The sequence below is a fragment of the Nomascus leucogenys genome, chromosome 15 (genome assembly GCF_006542625.1).
Source record: "Nomascus leucogenys isolate Asia chromosome 15, Asia_NLE_v1, whole genome shotgun sequence".
Taxonomy (NCBI): Eukaryota; Metazoa; Chordata; class Mammalia; order Primates; family Hylobatidae; genus Nomascus; species Nomascus leucogenys.
This window is the reverse complement of record NC_044395.1, coordinates 94,637,222-94,661,506: the sequence shown is the minus strand read 5'-3', so window position 1 is coordinate 94,661,506 and position 24,285 is coordinate 94,637,222. Positions and strand designations below refer to the sequence as shown.

The 24,285-nt window shown below is 46.9% G+C and overlaps 1 protein-coding gene across 1 annotated transcript in view; it reads left to right on the top strand.

Moving 5' to 3' along the window:
- The first annotated feature begins 3,001 nt into the window (after positions 1–3,001).
- Positions 3,002–24,285, top strand: part of ABTB2 (ankyrin repeat and BTB domain containing 2) — a 208,200-nt gene continuing 186,916 nt past the window's right edge. Inside the window, exon 1 of the mRNA XM_030829303.1 lies at positions 3,002–4,329. Coding sequence (XP_030685163.1) covers positions 3,447–4,329 — 883 coding nt within the window. The 5' untranslated portion in view covers positions 3,002–3,446. The remainder of the gene's footprint in view (positions 4,330–24,285) is intronic.

The window sequence follows — 24,285 nt, the reverse complement described above, 5'->3', positions numbered from 1 at the left end:
ACTTCAAGCTACCACTCTTATATGATTTTTGCATGGGTAATCCCAGATCTGCTTCTTAATTGTCAACTCCACTTGGAATTGTTCCAATGTTTGCCAGTGTTCTATTATGTTCTTTTCCACTTGTCCAGCTTAATGACAGCTGTTTTTCTTCAAAAACAATGTTTCTTCAAAAAATAATGTTTGGGTAAGGCCCGAGTTGGGATGACATTTTCTGTTAATATAATTTGCATTCTTAAAATCAAACACATTACCAGCAGATTGGCTTAATTGAACACATGCACTTATATATAAGAAACCATGTCCTTTCTTTCCTTGACCCAAAGTTTTGTATTTCACCACACTGGCCAACTCCCAAAAGTTTAACTGAAATCAAAGAATTGGTTCATTCTAAGATGGCTGGATATATATATATATATATTCATCGCTATCTATCTTCCTCCTATTCTTTTTCCCATACCACACAAAACACAAACACAGACACATTCTGGGTTTACTTGGTACTGCCAGTCCTCAGGTTGACTAGAAGACTGAGGAAAATTTGAAAGATAAGAGATCTATCTACAGTCTTTCCTAACTTCCTAGTCCCTTTACCAGATTTTTCCATGAGGATTTTTCTTCCTTTTTCCCTTGAGGAAGCCAATTCTTGAGGGCTACAAAACACTTATTTCGGCATGTGTCTCTAAAAAATAAGAACATTTGATAAACATAATCACACTACCATTACCACATCAAAAAAAAAAAACAGTTATTTTTCAAGAGCAAACATCGAGGCAGTGTTCCTAATGGTTTCATAATGTCAAATGTTTATTGACTTTTTAAAACAAATTCAAAATACACATAAGTTCCACACCTTATAATTGGTTATTCTTTCAAGTCTCTTTAAATGTGTAGGTCTTCTCTTCATCTCTTTCTTTCCTTGAAACTTTCTTTCCTTCATCTTTCCTTTCATCTCTTTCTTTCCTTGAAAGTTTCCTTCAAGTTTCCTTGAAACTTTCTTTCCTTCATCTCTTTCTTTCCTTGAAACTCAGTTGTTTGTTCAGAAGCATTTCCCATGGCTGAATTTTGCAGAATATATCTTCATGGTGCAGGTCAACATTCACAGGATTCTAAGATTCAGTTGGAGGCATGTTTGATTATCTACACTTTAAGTCATCAAGTAATTTGAATATATTAATATAAATCCCATAGGCTCTTTTTCCCACTCCAGATGATTCCTCAAATAACCTTTCATTCAGTAAGTTCCCCGTTGTACATTTCCAGTTGAGTACTTTTCTTTAGGTTTGATGGCTGCGCACAACGAAGAAGAAGGGGGGCGGGGAAACCTTTCTGAAATTCATTTCCTTTAAATATATCCATTAGAGGGCGACATTGCCTTTAATATTGTATTTCCCCAATAAAGTTTTAGATTGCATAAAATTTACTTTTGTATTTTTGACAAATACAGTTGGACAATTTGACAAATGAGTTGGACCTCATTGCCTATTTTAACTTCTAATCTCACGTCTGTAAAGTGTGACTGCGTTGTCCTTTGTTAATTTGATCTCTGCTGACTTGCGTCTTTGATATTACAGTACTTCCATCTTTGACTCTGTTCCCTATTCTAACCATCGGGCGGCGATGTTGCATAAATAAAGACCCGCGGAAAGGCGAAATTAAGCAAAACTGCCAAATAAAAAGCAGTTTCACCGGGGGTAAAGGCCATTAATTTAAGAAGGAAAGAGACAAACCAGACATTTCTAGTTCATGTCCAACTCACGGCCCAAGGTCAGAACTGTGTAAAATGCAACACAAAGGAGCCATTCAGGAGTGGGGGAGGCTGACTTGGGGAGAGCGAATGCACAATCTCCGCCTTGAGTCTGCGGTTCCACTGGAGGGGGCACAGGTCCGTTCGCGCACGTGCGTGTGAGTAGCCACAGGGCAGCGGCGGGACGTGCCTGGACCGGGCATGGGACTGCTGAACCAACAGCGCTCTGGCGGACGGCTTGGGACACCCGCCCCGAGGCAGGTTGGGACTGGCGCTGCCTGGAGGTCAGCCACTCGTTGTACCCCAGAGGAACTGGGTCCCGCGGGGGCATACGGCTCGCCCACCCGCACACCTTAGGAGGCGAACACCTGCATCCAGCTAGGTGTTCCGAGCGCAGGCCAGGGCTAGGGACTGCTCTGCCACCTTCTTCTCATTCTTCCTGTAAGAATACTGTCTACCTCGGACAAAAAGGATCCACCTGACAGCAAGTGGTATCGTCACACAGCGGTAACAGGGAAGTCACGGATCCTCTTGAGAATCTGACAAAAGTTGGTGCCCTCTCCCCATAGTGGTACTGAGAAAACTGCAGGTGAAACTACAAATGGGCGGAGGCACTCACAGGCTTCCTGGGGCCCGTCCATTGATCAGATACCAGGTTAAAAAATTCTGTCCTGATTGGAGCCTAGACGGCAGCGCAAAGAAACCAGACGGACTTAGAAAGAGAGGCAGGGACGTCCCTCCTCCCTCCAAACACAGCCAGCGTTTCATCTCGGATTGCGGGAGGGGCCTGGCGGAAGGTGGAGGAGAGGTGGAGCGCCTGGATGGGGCCCTCCCCATTCTCCTGGCCCCCACCCCGGGACGCCTGGCTGCGGAGGGCTCGAAAGCGAGCAGCGAAAGCCCAAAGCCTGGGTGGCGGGAAGGGGGCAGCGCCCTGTAGCTTTTCCTTTGCATTTTTCTTTAAATCTTGAGCTCCAGAGCTATCGTTTCGACCGCTGCTTTCCGGTCTCCACCTCCACCTCCCGGTTGGCTGGCTCGCCCTTCCCCCACTCCCCATCCCCACCCCCATCCCAGCCGCGTGCCCGACCCTCGGCCCCCAGCCCCGCCTCCTCCGCCGCGGGGTTTCACCCGCGGCAGAGTGAAATCTGCATAGTGACCGCCCCCTCGGAGATCATTGGTGCAGCCCCGCCCATCGCGGCCGGTGATTGGTGAGCCGCCCGGGGTTATTTGCATGTCGGACGCAGCCGGGTACCCAGCTGTGCCGCCGGCCGGCGCAGCGCAGAAGTTTGCAGAGCGTTTTCTCGCCGGCTGGTCCCGGACTCGCGCTGCGCCTTGCGCCCTGCGCCGCCGCCTCCTTCTTCTGCCGCCGCCGCCCTGTTCTCCCGGGATTCCTTCTCTGTGGAGGACTGACGCTCAGCTTGTGGGAATTAGAGGTGGACAAGGGGGAGTGCCAAGGGGGAGCGACGGGGGTCTTTCCAGTGACAGCTTCGAGTCGGGACGCCGGGAGCGTGGGGCTCCTGCTGGCCACGGATCTCGCCCACCTTCCCGCGGCCTCCGGGCGGGCAATGCGGCCGCCGAGCCCCGCGACGCAGAGAGGAAGGAGGGTGGCCCGGAGAGCCTAGAGCTTGTTTCTGCCCACTTGGGGAAGAGGGCATGGAGTTGTGAGCGCCCCTCTCTCGGCTACGCCGCCCTCGGCAGGCTCCCCATGGCCGGGACGTACAGCTCGACTCTGAAGACGCTGGAGGACTTGACCTTGGACTCCGGGTATGGGGCCGGAGACTCGTGCCGCTCGCTCAGCCTCTCGTCCTCCAAGTCCAACTCGCAGGCGCTCAACTCTTCGGCGCAGCAGCACCGCGGGGCGGCCTGGTGGTGCTACTCCGGCTCCATGAACAGCCGCCACAACAGCTGGGACACAGTGAACACGGTGCTGCCCGAGGACCCCGAAGTGGCCGACCTCTTCTCGCGCTGTCCGCGGCTCCCCGAGCTGGAGGAGTTCCCCTGGACCGAGGGAGACGTGGCCCGGGTGCTCCGCAAAGGCGCTGGCGGCCGGCGGCTGCCCCAGTTCTCCGCCGAGGCGGTGAGGCGCCTGGCCGGGCTGCTCCGCAGGGCACTGATCCGCGTGGCCCGCGAGGCGCAGCGCCTGAGCGTGCTGCACGCCAAGTGCACCCGCTTTGAGGTGCAGAGCGCCGTGCGCCTGGTGCACAGCTGGGCGCTGGCCGAGAGCTGCGCGCTGGCAGCCGTCAAGGCGCTGTCCCTGTACAGCATGAGCGCTGGTGACGGGCTGCGCCGGGGCAAGTCCGCGCGCTGCGGCCTCACCTTCTCAGTGGGCCGCTTTTTCCGCTGGATGGTGGACACCCGAATCTCCGTGCGCATCCACGAGTACGCAGCCATCTCGCTCACCGCCTGCATGGAGAACCTGGTGGAGGAGATTCGGGCCAGGGTGATGGCCAGCCAGAGCCCTGATGGCGGAGGGGCCGGAGGCGGGGAGGTGTCTGCTGAGGCCCTGGAGATGGTCATCAACAACGACGCCGAGCTCTGGGGCGTCTTGCAGCCCTATGAGCATCTCATCTGCGGCAAGAACGCCAATGGTAAGCGCGCGGGCCTCGGACTGGCAGACTGGGTAGGCAAGAAATCCCGCCCTGGGCTACTGGGGGAGTGAATTTCCTGAGACAAAGCTGGTGGCTGTGCCAGTTCTTTGGGAGAAAACGTTTGGTCTGAGGATAGGGTTCATTACCTGGCACTTGCCAGAGATTGTTCTAAGGGTAACTGACTTTTGGAGGGTAAACTCGTGAATGATCTCCATCCTGTTCTGCGTGGCATTGTTACTATCTGCGGGCTGTTCATTGATTGGGTGAGATTGAATCTCTTGACCAAGCCATTCCTGAACCTCTATTGAAGTGAAACTTACTGCCCCGTGGCTCTTTGCCGTGCTTGACTAGGTCTCTAGTTGCTGTCTTTCCCCAACAGCTGGGCAGATTGACTGATTCTGCCCCCTAGTTTTCCCCAGCTCAATAGCAGCAACCAAAGGATCCCAACTTAAAGACCTGAACCTTGGATAAGTGAGATGGGCGGAGGGGAGTGGGAAGCCCAAGATCTGGTGCTGCGCCTTGTGCTTTGCTGGGCTGAAGGATGCTGTCAGGCGCTCTCTTGGGGGATGGAGGGGTAGTGGTTCGCTCTTAACCATATGTGCCCAGGAATGATGAAACCTGGGGACCCCGACTCCCCTTCCCAGAAAAGTAACTACAGATTGTCTCCTGAGACCTGATTTTTCCAAGCTGTCACCAACCAAGTGAGCCATTGGTTAAAACCTTGCATTGTATCAAATGTTCTTTCCTGAAAAGAGTGGTGGCCCATCAAGGGGAAGAGATGGAGGGATAGGTAACCGCATGGGGTCAAGTCTGGGAAAGGAACCATTGGGTGGTTGCACTTCTCTGAAGATAGCATGGATTTGGTGCAAAGGATGGAAGCAAAGCACATGACCTTTTCCCTGACAATGTTAGGGGGTGTGACATTGCATTCAACTGCAAACTACCTACAAGACTTCAGTTTGAGGAGTCAGCACCATGAACTGTTCAGAATGGTATTATGGTTAAACAGCCTTACAATCTGATTGGAAGGCCATTTGTGGGGGCAGCTTTCAGTGGCAAATAAGCAGGCAGCGGAAGAGGTCAGATGGAGACTGGAAAGGGATAAAAGAAGTCAAAACATGGTTTAACATAATCATAATAGCTGAAATGTAAAATAACACTTAATGTGTCATCATTATTCTCAGCACTTTATATTTAACTCAAGTACTTAAGCCTATTAGGTAGGTACTTACTGTATAGCATTATGCCCATTTTACGGATAACGAAACCAAGGTACCCAGCAGTTAAATAATCTGCCCAACATTACATAGATGTTAAAGGGCAAAACTGGAATTTGAATCCAGTTTGAATCCAGGTAGGCCCCTTTAAGGTTTTGGACGCTGGTGGAGAAGAAACAGCTTTGTTTTTCTGGTTTGTTGTTGTTGTTGTTTGTTTTTCTTACTGGACTATAGCTCTCAGATCTTATGCTTTGTTTTTGATTAGTCCAGTTTTCGAGGAGAACAGTTGACATGTTAGGCCCATTTTGAAGACACTCTGTACCAAACGTGGCTTACTTTGACATTATTGGTTTTGTTTTTAAATTCTGGCACTGCCAAAGGAGATGCTGGGAATTGAAGAGCATCTGCTGCTTAATTTTCTTCCTCTTAGGTCAGAGCCAAGGTCAGTCCTGAATCTCAGTTGATGATGTCACAGCTGCTTGTTGTGCCTCACCCTCCAGGTTTGTGGCGTCAAAACTGGGGACAGCAGCTCCAGGGCAGAAAGTGGAGGGCCAGGGGCTTTCCATCCAGTGGTCATAATTGAGGGAAAGAGTTCTGTACTTTTGGCTGAGGGGAGGCCCAAACTGAACTCAAAGAAGGAAAGGCAGGCTCCTAGGAGAAAAGACTGAAGATCTAACCCTATAAGCCAAACAAGAATAAGGGTGGAACCGTAGATATAAAACAAAACAAAAACAAATTTTTCATGCAGAACAGGTGCCCAGCACATTGAGAAGCTTCTCCCAGCTTTTCTAACTGCAAATTGAAGTAAGGAAGACCAACTCCCTACCCAGGACACCCTGAAGATGCGAAGTGGCCAGAAGCTGCTAGAAAACAGATATCTTCTGCTAAAGGGCTTCCAACCAAAGAACTATTTCTTATCTAGGGTCAGCATTCCTTGGGATTTCCTTTATAAGTTGGTCTTTTGGCACCACCAACCCCCGCCCCCAGCCCCACCACCATCTTTTGTTTTTTTAAATAGAGACAGGGTTTTGCTATGTTGCCCAGGCTGGTTTCAAACTCCTGGGCTCAAGCAGTCCTCCTGCCTCAGCCTCTCAAAATGTTGGGATTACAGGCAATAGGCATGAGCCACCACACCCAGCCACAACCCCATGTTTTAGCCTCCTCCTTGCCCCCTCCCCTTTCCAAACAATCCTCCTTAATTCTTGGTAGTCAAGAGAGCAGGATTCTCTGTGGCAGACAACAAAGCTCCCTGGATGCTCAGAGCCAAAGTGTCTCCCTCTGTACATTCTCGGGTCTCCAGGGAACTCTCTTGCAGGCGAGGTGACCATTCACTTCCACTTAGCAACTGGATGCTCATTTTTTATAAATGAAAACCAGGGGATGGCCACATTAAACAATAAGCAGCCTGATTTATTAAGTCCCTTTAGACAAAGTGAAATGAATGTTTAGTAGAGGGGCAATGAATTACTTATGCCTGAAAGCTGGCTTCAGAGGGAAGCATAAACTGCTTAGGAACAAAATGGAGTGGTCCAAACCTTTGTTATATTAAAATTACCCGAAGGCCAGCAAGGTTACAGTTTACACAGCTGAAGACCAACTGGGGAATGACTGCGTATGGGAAGGAGAGTGCTGGTTAGAATTCTTGTCCTGCTGGTCTTCCCTTTAAATTATATATTTGTTGTTGTTATGCCTGCTAATTATACAGCATGGGCACATGCATTTGAGTCAGCTATATAGGGCATTTAAACTTAATGTCTTCCAACTAAGAATTTAAGGGCCCTAATCCATCTATTCCTGTCCATTACTCAGAATGCAGGACAAATATGGTTTTGCTCAGTGCAAGATGGATAATAAAATTCTGCAGTGTTTATAAAACATGATCCCAGCTCCGTAGAGCAGCAGGAGTTATATATCGTTGCTCATTTGGTATTGATGTCCCCAGTCCCATGGTAAGGCCATTAAATGATGATATATTCATGACTTCCTTACGGGAGGTAGAGAAACCAATTTAATAGAGTAGTATTTATAAACAGGGAGTTTGCAGAAAATAGAAACTTTTCGCATCCACTCATCTCCCTCCCTCCTCTCCTCTCTCCTGTCTCTCCCCCCTCTCCCCCATCACTTCCCATATGTGAGTTTGATGCTGAGCATCACCACTAGGTTTCTTCTTGGTCATTCTTCTTACTAAGCTTTTGTGAGTGTCTGTGGCATTTTAGAAAATCTTCCTCAATTTCTAGATTCTTGATTAAGTGATAGGATATCGGTGAGAATATTCTTGCTCCAAAGAAGTAACCAGGGTATACAAAAGGATTGCTGTATCCTAGTGGTAACTTGCACAAGACTTTGGATTCACCATGAGAGTTTGAAGCCTACCTTTGCCATCTATTTTATTTTATTTTATTTTGTTATTTGTTTATTTATTTTGAGACAAGGTCTTGCTGTGTCACCCAGGCTGGAGTGCAGTGGTACAATCATCGTTCACTGCAACCTTGACCTCCTGGGTTCTAAGGGATCCTCCTGCCTCAGCCTCCCAAGTGGCTGGGACTGTAGGCATATGCCACCACACCCAGCTAATTTTTTAAATTTTATTTTTGTAGAGACAGTGTCTTGCTATGTTGCCCAGGCTGGCCTTAAACTCCTGGGCTCAAGGGATTCTCCCGCTTCAGCCTCCCAGAGTGCTGGGATTACAGGCATGACCCATCACGCCTGGCCATACATACCTTTGCCATTTACATGAGCGACCTGGTGCAATTTTCTTAACCATTCTAACCTTCAATTTTGTCATTTGCAAAATGGGACCTAGTAAGAGCACCTAGCTTATATGGTTGGTATGAGAATTAAATGAGACTATAGATTTAAAGATCTTAGCACATAGTAAATGCTCAATAAATAGTAAATTCATTCAACAATTATTGAGCACTGACCCTGTACCCACCACTGTTAAAAGTGCTGTGGACTAAGCAATGAACAAGGGGAAAAGCCCTCCTCTCATGAAGTTTATAATCCAGTGGAGGAAATGAGAAAAAGTAAATAAGTAAGGATTTTCTCTTGGTAGTGAATGTTGTTTAAAATTTTTTTTTAAAAGGGCAGGGTAATGGGATGGTGTGACGGGGCTAATTTAAATGACAGTCAAGGAATGCTTCTCTGAAGGTTTATTAGTAATAGCCAGTAATATCAATACTACTAAGGACCTTTAGGCCAAAAATAGTGACTGAGGACTTTCCGAATGATTCAGTTATTCACCAGCTGAGAGAAGTCTCAACATCTCACTTAGAGCTGAGAAAGAAAAGGGCTGTGTGTAAAGCAGGGATAAAACCTCTTCTGGTTGTAGGATTTATTTAGCGATGAGATTGTAGGATGAATTTCTACTGAGAGAAGCAACTGAAGCAGCAAGGGTTGATTGAGCTTGTCAGGTGGTGTTTAATCAGTTTCCACACCTGGGTAGTCTGAAGGATGAGGGCCGCTTCCTATCTCTTTAACCATTTTATTAAAGCCAAGAGAGTTGGTAAAACTGAAACAGAGCAAGCTTTGGAAATGAAAAATTTTTTTTTCTTGCATGCCTGAGAAAGGCAACCCTAGCCTTAAGTCGTAAGAGGAACAAAGTAGAGTCATTCCACTTCCTCCTCCTGAAAGCTCTACCTGACTCCCCCAAGTGGAAGAGTCATCCCTTTGTGATGTTTCCTCAGCACCCAGGGCATATTCTTAAATCATTTCCTGCTTGTGTGTGTCTCTCCCATCCAACCGTGGACTCATAGGCATTGTTGTCTTCCCTCTACCTCTCATAGTGTCTACAATATATGCTCTATAAATGCGGGGCAAATGATAGATCCCGCCATACAGGTTTAAAATTTGTATTTGAATTCCTTTGATACATCAGAACCGTCCCCCATTTCTACCAAGGCAGAAAATTTCCAAGTTGTTCTCAATGAATAGAGTCAGCATTTTGGGGCTACATTCAACCTTTGGGTACCCTGATTTCTAGCAGGGTTCCCAAGTCTGGCTTTGATGTGCAAGATGTGAGTTGGGGGAGTTTTCAGGTTAGGAGAATGTCTTCAGTGTATGATACCCAAAGAGGAAGGGCTTCACAACAGACATCTAGTACAGCAGGCCACAGATAAGTCAACAGGAGGATTGAGTTGAAGGTTTCCTTAAGAATGGAAATACCAATTGCCCCCTTGCCAACAGAGCTGCCCCAGAGGACAATTTATGTTGATGACTATTGCTCAGAAGAGTTTACATCTGTGTCCCACTCCATCTGCCTCCAGTCTGAGGACTGAACCAAGGCAATAAATTGTCAAGACATTCCTGGGTTGGCATCCCAAGAATGGGAAGTTCTGAAACAAACCAGAGACACTTGGTTGCACATCCTCAGCTTTGTCCTTATCCCACCTCACCGTCAGTATTCATCCTTTGTCCAACGGGACAATGGGTAGATGCTTTGCCTCTATTTCTACTCTTCTGCAGCTGTAGTAATAGGTCTGACTTTTCTGCAACACCTCAAGCTTATTATTATCCTGTGAATGTGTGTCCTTTCACTGAGAGGTCTCTGTGAGTCCAGAATTCACAGCTTAATAATAACTAAGCTCAATAATGACTAAGTCCCATTTTGCTCAAGCCCCAAGCCTGTGCTTTTCCTTTAAAAAATTAGAGTCCAAGGTAGCAAATACAGGTCGGTACTTGGCCCCATTCAAATGGCAGCTAGGGTCAAACTCATAGCAAGAACAACACTTGTTATAGGTCTTGTTTGTTAATGGCCTATGGTGTCCAGACACTTTACATTTGTTAGGCCAGTGAGTGTTCACGACCACAGTGAAAGAGCAGGCACTGACACCCAGGGGTGTATCTTCCTCCAAAGGATGCTGTTACTCTGTTTAAATGCTGCTTGCTGGCTCTCCCCACCCTAAAGTTGCCATTGATTTTAAAGAGCCATTATTGCTGCTCCTGGGGATGGAAGAAGGGGGCACAGGAGAGCTCTGCTGCCCAGGGAGGGCCTTTATAAGTGTCACCTGCTGGTGACCAATAAGCTCAGCTGAATAGAGAAGCCACAGAGTACACTGCGATGCTCTTCTAAAGGAGGGGCGAGTCAGCTCAGCAAAGGCGAATACATGAAGGAGAGAAGGCACCAAGAGGGATTTGAGTCTAGGTCACTGGTCTCGGGGAGCTTGGTGCACCTGTCCTAGAGTTGGCAGAAGAGCCTGTATGAAGGGGGCTTTGATTTCCTCCGAGTCCCCCATGGTGTCCGGCTGCTGACTCCATCTCAGTGTTTAGAGCACAGGGAGAGAATGAGTCAGCGATGTAGCAAAGCACTGAAGGGCCCAGGCTTTGGAGTCTGAATTGAGTCCCAAATAGATTTGCCTCTTACTGACCTAGGCCTTCAAGCAAGTCACACTAAGTTTCTATTTCCTCTACTGTAAAATGAGAGGCTTGTATACATGCGGTTGTGCCTTATGCATACTCAGTGCCCTGGGATGTGAGAGATGCAGCCAGGCTTGCTGGTGAGAGCACAGCACAGGGTGGGGCTGCCTGGCTGTAATTCCTCATAACCTCACTTGGAAGCTGTGTGACCCTGGGCAAGTTGTTTCACTTCCATGCCTTAGTTTCTTCCTTGATCACAGGGCACCATTGACATTTTGGACTGGTTAATGTTTTGTCATGAGGTTGTCTTGGGCATTGTAGGATGCTTCATAGCCACCACCAGTTAAGACCATCAAAAATGTCTCCAGACTTTTCCCGTTCCCTGGGGAGGAAATTTACCCTTGGCTGTGAAACACAGCTCTCTAAGATAGGACTGAAAATAGTATCCAACTCATAGGATGGTTGTGAGGATTTCATAAGAGTCCCTGTGAGGGACTTTGTGTTATGCCTGACACATAAGATATTCTAATTGTTTTTAACAAACTTGTGTTGGATCCACTGATTGTGTTCATTTTCGCCAAAGTCTCTAGTGCAAGGAGGGTCACGACCCAAATCTCAGGGAGATGGGTATTACTCACAAGGCTTTCCTTGGTGGCTGACAGTTTGTTTGTAGAGGTAGGAGGAAGTTATGGAATCTGGAAAAAGCACCCTTGCACCTTGCTCAGTTACGGTTCGATCACCCCCAACAACAAGTGGTCTGGCAGTGGGCAGAGAGATTAGATCTCTCCCTCTGAGCCCAAGCCCACCTCTGCCAGGATGACAGCGACGGTGCACATTCAAAGCTCCAGGCCCCCAGAGAGCAATTCTGCTGTGGATATTGGACCCTGCTTGTGGCAGCCGCCAAATCCTCAGCCACAGATTATAGCAGGTGTTTTGTGTTTTGCTGGCCTGTCATGTAAACACACTTTGTGGTCTTCTTGCTTGTTTTAAAGAAGGCCTAAGTGGTTTTGCAGCTTTGGTTGTGTGCTTGCAGCTGCATGCAGGATTGGGAGGAGATACATAAGGAACGCAGCCCAAGTACTCCCGAGGAATGCCACGCCGGCATCATTAATCAACTGCTCACTGAGTGCCAGCTACATCCAAGGCAATGGAGACAGATTAGCAGGGGACAAGAATCTTGCCTATTTTGAGTTTAGAAGTGTTTAGAATCTAGTAGGGAAAGCAAAGCATATATACAGATAGTTACAAAGAAGTTTATAGTGACCACCTTCAAACAAAGAGGGGAGCAATGGCGATAGACTCCACTCTCTAGTCTACATTGCTGGTTCCCCATTGTGGGTGCTTTTCAGGAGCTGTTTCATTTAATCCTCCCAGCCCCTCTGGAAGGTAGATATAACTTCCATCCCATAGTTGGGGACCTTAAAGCTTCTGGTGATTAGAAAGCTTAAAGGGAAGAGATGACTCCTGGCTGGCTGGGTGGAAGGAAGTCAGGGTTTCTTTGTGGAGTATGTGGCAGGCATGCCAGTGATTTGGGCAGGTGGAGCTGCGACTGCGGAGACGGGAGGGGATGCAGAGCCCCCAGAGGCTTCCAGGCAGAGGTAACAGAGTGAGCAAAGACCTGGAAGCCAACGCGTATGTATTGGAGAACAGCAAGTTCTCCTGTTTGGGTGGAAGGTTCAGATACATGACAAGCAGGAACAGTGGAGGTAACACAGGAAAAAGGAAAGCTTTCCCACATCTTTTATCCAGATGTTAAGAAGCCTGCCAGAGTACAGGCTGAGAGTTTTCCAAAACTTATTTTCATAATTCAGAAATTGAGTGTGTCTTCTCCCTAGCTCATCTTAACCATGGCCCCAGACCTCGAATTACTCCTCCTGGTGATTGAAAGCTTGACCTCAAAAATGCACCCGTCTGCTGTCCTAGCAGTAAAAGCATTAAAAGAAGACCTTAACTGAGCAAACTTGGGTTGTGAGGGGTTGAAGAACAAGGCTTCTATCAGCCCTTCTTTTCTTGTTGAATTTGGCTCTGACTTTGCATTTCTTCCATGGCCCTGAACGTAGCATTTCAGGCCAAAGCAATCCCAGTACAGAATGAAGGTCAAGACTGGCAAACGTGTTAAATGAGGCCATTGGATTGACTCTTGCCAAAGCAGTACTCTTAATCGTGGAGCATAAAACAGGGTGAGAGAAGATGGTCCCAGAACTTTTTTTTTTCGGTGTTAAGTCTGACTGATGTATACAATATTCGACTTCCAGTTTAGGGTTTATTATTTTGGACAATAAAAGCTCAATTCTCAGAGATGCTGACATTTTAATTCTTAGTTAATGTGTTTCCAGAGCATTGATAATAAAGATTTCAAACATATTAAATGCTTAATATTGTGGAACCACCTTATAGCTAATTGTCATCTGAATTGGAGTCCCTAAGGTGCAGCTGAATTCTGCTGATAATAATAAAATGTGATAGGTCATCAATGGCTTAGCTAATAACTCAGGTGTCGGTCTTTTTCCGGACTCCAGTGTTATGAAGGGAAGGAATTTTCTTGTCACTTGACAAAGGTAAGCTTCATGAACATATTGCAAAAATACATACACAGTCATTTGTAGTTAGTGACTTGAGGCCCACAGTTTCCTTTCTTCCTTTATTTTTATTATTTTTTTTTGACACAAAGTCTCACTCTGTCACCCAGGTTAGAGTGCAGTGGTGCGATCTCAGCTCACTGCAGCCTCCGCCTCCAAGGATCAAGCAATTCTTCTGCCTCATCCTCTCAGTTAGCTGAGATTATAGGCAGGCACCACCACACCTGGCTAATTTTCATATTTTTAGTAGAGACTGGATTTCACCATGTTGGCCAGGCTGGTCTCGAACTCCTGACCTCAAGCGATCTGTCCACCTTGGCCTCCCAAATTGCTGGGATTACAGGCATGAACCACTGTGCCCGGCCCATGGTTTGCTTTCTAAAAGTAAGCTGAGGAGAGTCAGCTTACTTCCATGATGGAAAAATTAAACAGGAAAACTAAACTTGGAAGTCTGGACATACAAGTTTAGAGTTGAGGAGACATTAAACTGGACCTCAAAGAATTTGAAATGGGCCTCTCAGTGCACGAAAACTCTCCCTACAGTTGAGGCCAAGCTTTTTTTGAAACCTTTACAACTTTTTTTAGTCTGTACCTTTTAAAATATGAAAATTAGTATTTGCTGTGAGGAGAGCTATTAATAAACACAAGCCTGAGGCTCACACACCAAGCGGGTGTATGTGCACAAGCATCCAGAACAATCCAGTACAGAGCTGTGAGGATTTGGATCCAGAAAATTCAGGGGTGGAGCTTGCCCCGTCTGTGACCTGGTGTGAATCATTCCATCTCTTGGATCTCTGTTTCCTTATCTGTGATGTGGAGAGGTCGGACCAGATTCCCCAAGGGCTTTTCTGTCTGTGATAATGTTTCTAGACCCCACAGGGACACTGTGCAGTCATTTACCTAAGGTCGAGCCCTGTAATTAGTATCCTTGGGAAAGAAACAGCCCAGGATGGTGCTGGACGAGCTCTTTGAAAACCTGGCTTGGTAATAGGGCTGAACACTACCTTTTTAATATTAAGATTAATTGTGATTACTGTACTCAGGGTTTTCCTGTGCCCCTTTCCCCAGAAAGATGAGTGCTACATGCTTTTGGCCGACCTCATGCTTCAGTGCTTGACAGCTGCGTCCAGGTCCTGGCAGGCCGGCACTGTGGTGAGATCCAGCTCCGAGGTGACTTCATACAGCATGTGTTTGAAGCCCGCCTACCCAGACTTGGGTATTTATAGCAGGGGAGCAGCTAGAAAAAAAAAATTAAATATGCTACACCCTTCTTTATACGATGTGGGACAGAGACAGGCATTGTGAGGAATTTCAAAGGCAGAGCTGTATAATCCAGCAGGATATTTTTAAATGCTGTTTGTTGCCATTGGCAGGGCCGGTGTTTCAAAGAGGAGGGAAAATGAGAGTAACCGAGGATGACAGGCTGCCAGGAATGCTGAAGGCCGAGACATGGAGCTCCACGCTCCGAGGTATACAGGCTCTGAACCCTGATGTACTTCACAGTCACATAGCTTGAATGGGGCAGGTCAGTATGAGAGGCTAGGGAAATGGGGTGGCTTGCCTGTTTCTCTTCCCCAACCGGCCCATCTACCCATCAAATCCCAAGTTGAAAATCGATGAAATCTTCTGGAGAGGCAGAACATACGGCAAAAAAAGAGTTGCTTTTGTGAAAGCCAGGGACCTGGTTGTTTCTTCTTCAACCCATCTCAGCAGCCGGGTAATTAAAGTTGTACATGGGGACACAATTTGGAAGCAAGTTGCTTGCAGCTGTTCTTCTGGACTTAATCCACTTGAGTACCAGCTGGGCAGGCCGGGACTATGCTGGGACCCAATTCAGTAGCAGGTGAGAAGGCCTCAGGGGTAGGGCTGCCTCTGAGAAGGCATCGCAATGTCCCCCAACTGTCCAGTGGGTGCTTGTAAAGTATTCTAAGTGGTGTTTTCTACCACACTGGTCTTTGAGGAGACAAATGATGATGGCGGGGGTGGGGAGTCTGAGGACTGTGTAGGGGAGAGGCCAGGAGTGCTGTTTGGGGTACATCCGTTTGTTCATCTAACAAATATTTATTGAGGACTGTGTGCTAGGCACTGTTCCAGGAGCTGGTGATGCAACAAATGAATAAAAGGGGCCTGAAGGAGGGCAGGGTACAGGCCCTGTGGATAATGAAGCAGAGCGAGGGGAATCCCATGAGGCCAGCCTGGCTGGAGAAGACAGCTCCAGGCAGAGGGAATAGCAAGCATTCCTGGTGGGTTCGAGGAGCACCAAGGAGAAGCTCCTTCCATGTGGCTGGGGCGAGTGTAGCAGGAGATGTGGTTGGAGAGGAAATGGTGGGGTGGTTAGTGGGGTAGGCCATTGGGTAATAATTGATTGGCCTTTAGTTCTGAGTAAGCTGAAAGGCATTGGAGGGACTCAAGCACAGAGTGACTTGATCTGATTTGTATTTCCACAAGGTCACTCTCTCTATTGTGTTGGAAATTGACTTTAGTATCAAGTGTGGAAGCAGCGGGACCAGCCACTGGCACTTGCCAACAGCTTGGATGTGTGAGGTATGAGAGAGGAATCAAGGATGACACCAAGTTGCTGTGGTCTGAGCAGCTGGAAGGAGGGAGTGGCCATTGAAGTGAGGAGACCTATGTATGGAAGAAGCAGGACTGCACCAAAGATCCCAATGTGGTTTTAGTCATCTGTCTCAAATCACATACAGGTATCAAATAGGTTGGGCTGGGCACAGTGACTCACACCTGTAATCCTAGCACCTTGGGAGGCTGAGGCAGGTAGATGGCTTGAGTCCAGGAGTTCGAGATCAGACCGGACAACACAGTGAAACTTCATTTCTACAAAAAAATACAAAAACTAGCCAGGTATAATGGTGCACATTTGTGGCCCTGGCCACTTGGGAGGCTGAGGTGAGAGGACTGCTTGAGCCCAGGAGGCAGAGGTTGCAGTAAGCCGGTATCACACGACTGCACTCCAGCCTGGGCAACAGAGTGAGACCCTGTCTCCGAAAAACAAATAGGAAGTTGGCTGGGAGACAGGCCACCTTGAACTTCATTAGTCATATGTTGGATTGAAATATTGCCCTTCTTTGCCCTTCCAGAGGGTGGGCTCTGTATAGCAGGGCTGCATAGAGACTCAGACAATAGAGATTTTATTTTCAGTCTTACGATCTTTGGCTGATGGCCATAAGAGCCCCTGAATTTTGCTTTCCAGCTTCTTTGTAGGCAGCCAGCAGCCTTTAATAAACATCATCAACTCTGTTGTTTCCTGTCATTAAAATGGGGGCTGTTTAATTAGCCCAATTGTTCTGTGGATCATTGTGACTTTGCGTCTGTGTCCTTCAATTCTGGAAAAGCAAGACTCCATTTTTCAGGCAGCTTTGGATTCCTGGAGGTCAAGTGTGGGTCTGAAATTTGGCCAGAAAAAGAACGCTCTTAGGTGGTTTGAGAAGGCATGGGGCCTAGAGTGGTGTCCGAATGGTTTGGGAGTATTCAACCGCCTGTTGGATGCTTTGACCTCGGCTGCTCAGGAGGGGCAGGGTGCACAGCCTAGCTAAGAGATGGGGTCTGAAGGAGTTGCCACTGTCTGATTGCCAGCTAGATAGCTGATGTCTCTGCCCTCAGTTTTCCTCTTCTGTTAAATGGGGTTGCCATAGTTCCTAGCACATAGGGTTGTTTGTTTCAGTGGTTTTCAATCCTAGATTCATGTTAGTATTATCTGGACAGCTTAAAAATAAAAGTGTTGGCCAGGCGTGGTGGCTCAAGCCTGAAATCCCAACACTTTGGGAGGCCAAGGCAGGCAAATCACCTGAGGTCAGGAGTTCGAGACCAGACTGGCCAACTTGGTGAAACCCTGTCTCTACTAAAAATACAAAAATGAGGCAGTGTGGTGGCAGGCGCCTGTAATCCAGCTACTCGGGAGACTGAGACAGGAGAACTGCTTGACCCTGGGAGGCGGAGGTTGCAGTGAGTGCAGATCACACCACTACACTCCAGCCTGAGCAACAGAGCGAGATTCTGTCTCAAAAGAAAAAAAGTGTGTGTATGTGTGTCTGTCTGTCTTAAGGCCCTACCTCCAGATATTCTGAAATAAATGGTCTGGCGTGGGGCCCAGACCATGTGGGTAGCATTCCTGGGACAGCCTGGTATGTAGTGAGAATGTAGACATTAACTATTATTAGCGGTAGAAGCATCCTTGTTCTGGAGTATGTCTTTTTGCCCCACCTAGGATGGTGACTTTCCTTCACTTCACAGCCACAGCAGCTTTGGCTAACTCATCTAGAGGGATCACCAAAGAACACTCAAGAGAAGCTTGAACTGTTAGGTTTACATGGAAAGGGCATGGCTAGATCTAAAATGGGAGCAACATCTTAGCTCAGAGTGCTGGCGCACACCTGTAATCCCAGCTACTCGGGAGGCTGAGGTGGCAGGATCACTTGAACCCAGGATGCGGAGGTTGCAGTGAGCCAAGATCGCACCACTGCCCTCCAGCCTGGGTGACAGAGTGAGACTCCATCTCAAAAAATGAATGAATGAATGAATGAATGAATAAATAAATAAATAAATAAATGAAATGGTAAATGAAGTGAATACTGTGATTCCCATCTTTAAGAGGAGGAAACAAAGTCACAGAGAGGTTTGGTAGCTTGCTCACGGTCATGCAGGTAATAAGTGGTGGAGACTGTAATCAAATCCAGGCAGTCTTACCCCTGATTCTCTACTCTTCAACCATGTATGTTCCCTCCCCAGCCAGAGAAGCCAAGAGACTGAATTCTCAACTCTGATACCCAGCACAGACCTACCGTGGGTCAAACTTTTACAAAGCACCAGACCCCGGCCCATGTGCTTCACATGTATTATATCATGTGATTCTTACCATCATATATACTCTTACTCCCATTTTGCTGCTGAAAAAACAAGCTCAGAGAAGTTCAGGTGACATAGCTAGTCAATGACACAGCCAGGCTCTTTGAGCTCTGAAGTCCTCATTTGCCCTGTGGCCTCCTGTTCTCAGGAGTGGCCTGGGTGGGGACGAAGCACATGCAGTGATTTCCTGAGCAAAGAAATGAATGGGTTGGCCCAAGAGGACAAGAGGAACTGAAGCAAGGCCAAAGCATCCCTCACTGCATCTCAACAACTGAGCCATTGGGGGCCTGAAAATAGTAACATTGCCCAGTGGGGTGGCCAGCCAGCACGCCTGAGAACTGTGGGGTAGGTATTTGTTTCTCTGCGTGTTTAAAGATAATACCCTATGAAGCACATTGCTTCTCTTCTGTTAGTGTGAATGAAATTGCCTCTGAAAGGTTGTGTGTATTGGTTGCTTAAAATAGCTCAAGAGGAAGAATGTTTGGAAGCTGTTAGCTCCTTGAGTCTATTTCCTTGATTTATGATACCTTGGAGAGTGTGGGACCTCTTCTTGTTTACCCATCTGGCTTTTCCTTTCTACCATGTTTGAGTCCTTGTGTCATCATAAGCCAAAGGCATTTGTCACCAGAAAATGTGGCAACCTTTCCTAAGTAATTTAATGGGGGACGCTTTACACGTTTAATCTTTTTCCTTTAAAAGGGAGGAAAATGGGGAGAGGTCATTCGTTTTGGAAATGGCCATTTCTCTCTTCCAGCTGAAAACGTTCCAAGATCAGAGCAATGGCATTTGCTTGGGAGTAAGTAAAATTTGTTTTATTTTTCCGTTCACGCTGAGGCCTGGCCTGGGAAGTCATGAGTTTTTGTAGAACTTTCATCTTGTGGTGCCCAGGAGACCTGGCAAGCTGTGAGTCAGAGGAGCCACAGAGCTGCTCTGTTCAATACGGCGGCCACTTGCCACAGGTGTATATTTAAATGTATTAAAATTCGATAAGGTTAAAAAAAAATCATTTCCTCAGTCATGCAAGTCACATTTCTTGTGCTCCCTTATCATATGTGGCTAGTGGCTACCATATTGGACAATGCAGATATAGAACATTTCCATCATCGCAGACAGTTCTGTGCAACAACGCAGCCATTAGAGTGGGTCAGTGGTGGGTCACTTGGGGCCAGCTTTCTGGGTTTTCACAGGTCTAAAAATTTTAACCATTCCCCAGCTTCTCAGAAGCCCTCTGTTTGCAGAAACAAGAAGATTCATGGAAGTGGAGATTAAGGCCATTGATTCTTGTGGCTCTAACCTCTGGACCCTTGACACAAGGTCGGGTTTTATGATTTCCAAGCTGCGTGGCCTCCGGCAAGTCACTTAGCCCCTCTCAAGTTGTTTCCTTGTCAGCGAAATGGTGTTTTAAAAAATACCTCCCAGGGATGATGTGACTATTTAAACAAAATAACAAAATGTATATAAAACAGTTAGCATAAGGCTTGGCACATAGTAAGAACTTCGATGTGTTACAGTGTTTTACCTGCATTTTCTTCTTTGAGCCACACAGTATCCTGCAGAGGTAGATACTGTTGCTGATTTCAAGATAATGGAAGGGGCTTTAGGGAGTGCTATTGCTACCATCACTGCCACTGTTCCTACTGTTGATATTCCTAGGCTTGGGTTCTGCTTTTTCCTCTAAGGCTCATCTTTCCTACTGAGCTTGTTGATTGGCTTCTTGTCATAAATCAGAGGATGTTTGTTTGTTTGAACTAGGAGCTCTTCGTAGCTTTCATTCAGAGACTGTTTCTTCCACCTCTTTCAGAGGTGTTTGCCTAAAGCTGGCCTATTGGTATCTACCTGGAGAGCTGCCACCAGGGCAGCTACTGCCAGGATCTGGAGCTCCTTGGAACTTGAGGTTAAAGTTTTTAGTGCTTCACATGACCTGTGGTCCTTTGGCTGAGTCTAACAGAGCCTTCAGTGAGATCTTAGCTGAGAGTGGCTTTGGGAGGAGTATCTTTGAGAAGAGTAGGACCAAAAGAGTCCTCTCTTGAGCTGTAGAAAGGATCCTTCTGAGAAGATATTTGGTCACACCTGGGTCCTGGGTTCGCACCTTGACTCCCCCACTCACTTGGCTAGATCATATAGCTAATTATTTAACTTTGCAATACCTCAATCTTCTCATCTGCAAAATAGAGATTATACTAAAACTATACCTGGCAGGCTGGTTGTGCAAATTAAATGGGATGATGCTAAGTAAAGCATTTAGCCCAACACATGGCAGGTAGCAGCCACCAGGTATGAGCTACTGTTGCCGTCTTCATCATTGTTGCTTTCCAGCAATGCATCTGATGCACTATTTTTTCATGTACTGTTCGCATTTTCTCCTTGAGAGTGTATTATCTGTCTAGTCAGAAAAAGCGACCCAGAAAGGGTTTAGTGTGTAAAGTGAGTGTCTAAGTTAAACTTGCATATTATGGACTCTATGTGGTCTTTTATTCTTCCTTCTTCCCTTCCCTTCCTTCCTGTCGTTTTTTCTTTCTTTCTTTCTTTTTTTGAGGCTGGTGGGGCTAAAAAGCATGACTGTGCAGTTATCATAAAGCATGACTGTGCAGTTGTCATTTTGGTACCCCACATGGTGACCAGCCTGCCGCCTTCCTGCTGGTTCCAGCTATATAACAAGCACCACCCAGTCAAACAGTGTAATCAGAGCTGGATTATTTCTATAGGATTAATTTGTGGTGTGAAGTGCTCATGTATTTATGCAATTGCCACTCATTTGCCAACATCCAGAATGTGCTAAATCTGCCACTAGTGATGAAATCCAAATAACTTGGAACCGTATGTAGGGAATCCAGTAATTTTCATCACCATTGTTACAAGAGAGGAGTTTAAACTGGGGGAATCCAAATGGTACCAAGAAATGATGATATCCCTACTTTCCAGGGATGGTTCTACTCAGGGAGGCACCAATCTCAGAGAGAAAACAGGAAGGACACAAGGCCAGGATATTGCATGATTGTGTTGCCATTGGTGTAACTGGGTCCTCACTGAGGGCCCTCCCAGGCAGACCACACCATCATCTTTTGTGAGGCTTCTCTGGCACTGACAGATCACTCATAGTTAATGGGTAACTCGGACTCTTCTTGCCAAATAGTTGCTTTGTTTGTTATCTGTGCTGTGGTCGCCTTCATTGTCCCCACAGCCCCTCAGGCCTCAGAAGGATGTGGTGTGGAGTGGGGTGTGGTGACCTGTAGCATGAGCCCACATATTTCTTCCCCTTTCCCTTAAGTCACTCATTGCCGGAGCTGGCTGGTTGCAGAAACATCTTGAAGCACTTTAAAAATTGATGTTCTGGACTGGGTGCAGGGGCTCACACCTGTAATCCTAGCTCTTTGGGAGGCCTAGGTGGGAGGATCACTTGTGGCCAGGCATTCGAGACCAGCCTGGTCAACATAGTGAGAAATGGTGTTTTAAAAAATACCTCCCAGAGATGATGTGACTATTTAAACAAAATAGCAAAATGTATATAAAACAGTTAACATAAGGCTTGGCACACAGTAAGAACTTAGATGTGTTACAGTGTTTTACCTGCATTTTCTCCTTTGAGCCACACAGTATCCTGCAGAGGCAGATACTGTTGCTGATTTCAAGACGATGGAAGAGGCTTTAGGGAGTGCTCTTGCTACCATCACTGCCGCTGTTCCTACTGTTGATATTCCTAGGCTTGGGTTCTGCTTTTCTCCTCCAAGGCTGATGAGACCCTGTCTCTATAAAAGTAATAGTAATAAATAAGTTTTTAAAATAAGATTCGTATTCTGGAACCCACCCTGAATCTATTAAGTGAAAACCTGTAAAAGTGGGGCTAAGACATCTGTTTTTTTGTTTTGTTTTGAGAGGAAGTCTCCCTCTGTCACCCAGGCTGGAGTATAGTGGTGCGATTTCAGCTCACTGCAAGCCCTGCCCCTGTTCAAGTGATTCTCCCACCTCAGCCTCCCAAATAGCTGGGACTACAGGTGCACACCACCATGCCCAGCTAATTTTTTTTTTTTTTTTAAATTTTTAGTAGAGATGGGGTTTTACCATGTTGGCCAGGCTGGTCTGAAACTCTCGACCTCAAGTGATCCACCCGCCTCGGCCTCCCAAAGTGCCAGGATTACAGGCGTGAGCCGCCATTCCCGGCCAGAACATCTGTAATTTTTTTTTTCTTTCTTGAGAAGTAGTCTCACTCTGTCGCCCAGACTGGAGTGCAGTGGTGCAGTCTCAGCTCACTGCAACCTCCACCTCCTGAGTTCAAGCAATTCTCCTGCCTCAGCCTCCTGAGTAACTGGGATTACAGGCATGCGCCACCACACCCAGCTAATTTTTGTACTTTTCATGGAGACAGGGTTTCACCATGTTGACCAGGCTGGTCTTGAACTCCTGACCTCAGGTGATCCACCCTTCTCATCCTCCCAAAGTGCTGGAATTACAGGTGTGAGCCACTGTGCCTGGCTGACATCTGTATTTTTAAAGCAACTCTTGTGGCGATTCTAGATAAACAGGCAGGTTTGTGAATTCCATCTACATCACTGGGGGTGGATTTTATTCTGTGCTCCTCTCAGAGTATGTATGGGACAAAGGACCCTCTTGAGGATGTACAGTTTGGGAAAGGCCAGGCAGATAGCAGGCTGGTCTTTGAGGGTCTTCTCTGTGGGTGGTAAGGTGGAGATCAATGGTTAGGGTGATTTGAGTAGGGGGAGGTGGGGAGAGGTGTTAGAAAGATAACCAATGTTTATTGGATGCTATCTCGTTTAATCTTTCCAACCAAATGTGATGAGTTGGTGGTGATAAAAATATAGGTTGATATTTGCCCAATGCCTACTATGAGGTGAGCAGGACACTAGTGATTTGCATGCAGTATCTTGTGGAATCCTCACTACAGCCTATGAGCTGTAGGTCACATTATTTATCTTCATTTTACAAATGAGGAAACTGAGGCCTTGAGATAGTTGAAATGACTTGCTCGAGGTCACACATACACACCAGTAGCAGAGCCAGCGTTTGAGATTAGTACTGTCAGACTTCAAAGCCCACGTTTTCCATGCTGAAAGTTTTAATCAAAAGTATTAGGCTATTGGGTCGAATAAGAATCCTGCATTATAAGTACAGTGTCAGAATTTTTTGAGAAAGCTGCTTGTGCCATCTTTCCTCAAGGTACTGCCCTTTGGCCCTTCCAGTCCTGGTTTTGAGAACCTTGTTATTTCCCCAGGCTGAGACCAGCAGCCAGTCAGCTGTGCCCATCCTAAGGCTGTCTGTGTTATGGTCTGCTGTTCCTCCTCCTTAACCCCTGCCTCCTTCCCTACACAGCCCCTGCGTGCAACTCTTCTCCCCAGACAGAGGCCCAGAATCGGGGCCTTCCTCAACAAATAAGCCAGGTTCCAGAAGTGCTGCAGTTTCCACCTAGGTGCAAGCCCAGCACAGGCCTCCTCTTAGCCAGCATTCATCCGAATCCACTCACTTACACTTAGGTGGTTGTCCTCCTCGGTCAACTGAGAAGCAGTAGGGCCTTGTGATTGACGGTGTGGGTATGAAGCTGGACTGCCTGGGTTCAAATCTTGGATCCACTTCTTCTTTGACAAATTACTTCATATCTTGGTGCCTCAGTTTACTTGTCTGTAAGATAGGGATAATCCTGTTTCCCTCATACGATAGTTGTGGACAAGATTAAATGAACTACACCTCGTAAAATGCTTGGAACAGGACCTGGCGTGTGAGTCTCCGGTATGTTAGTCATGATGATGGTGATGATGACTACCGGTTTGGGGGTTATCTTTGGCCACCCTTCCTTTGGCATGGTGAGGGAGCCCACCCATACGCAAGCATTAACCCTGAGTCTTACAGTCGGGAAATAAGGGCTTTGGAAACAAACCCGGGTCTAACTGCAGGTAAGCTGCTTTTGTTTGTTTGTTTGTTTGTTTGTTTTGTTT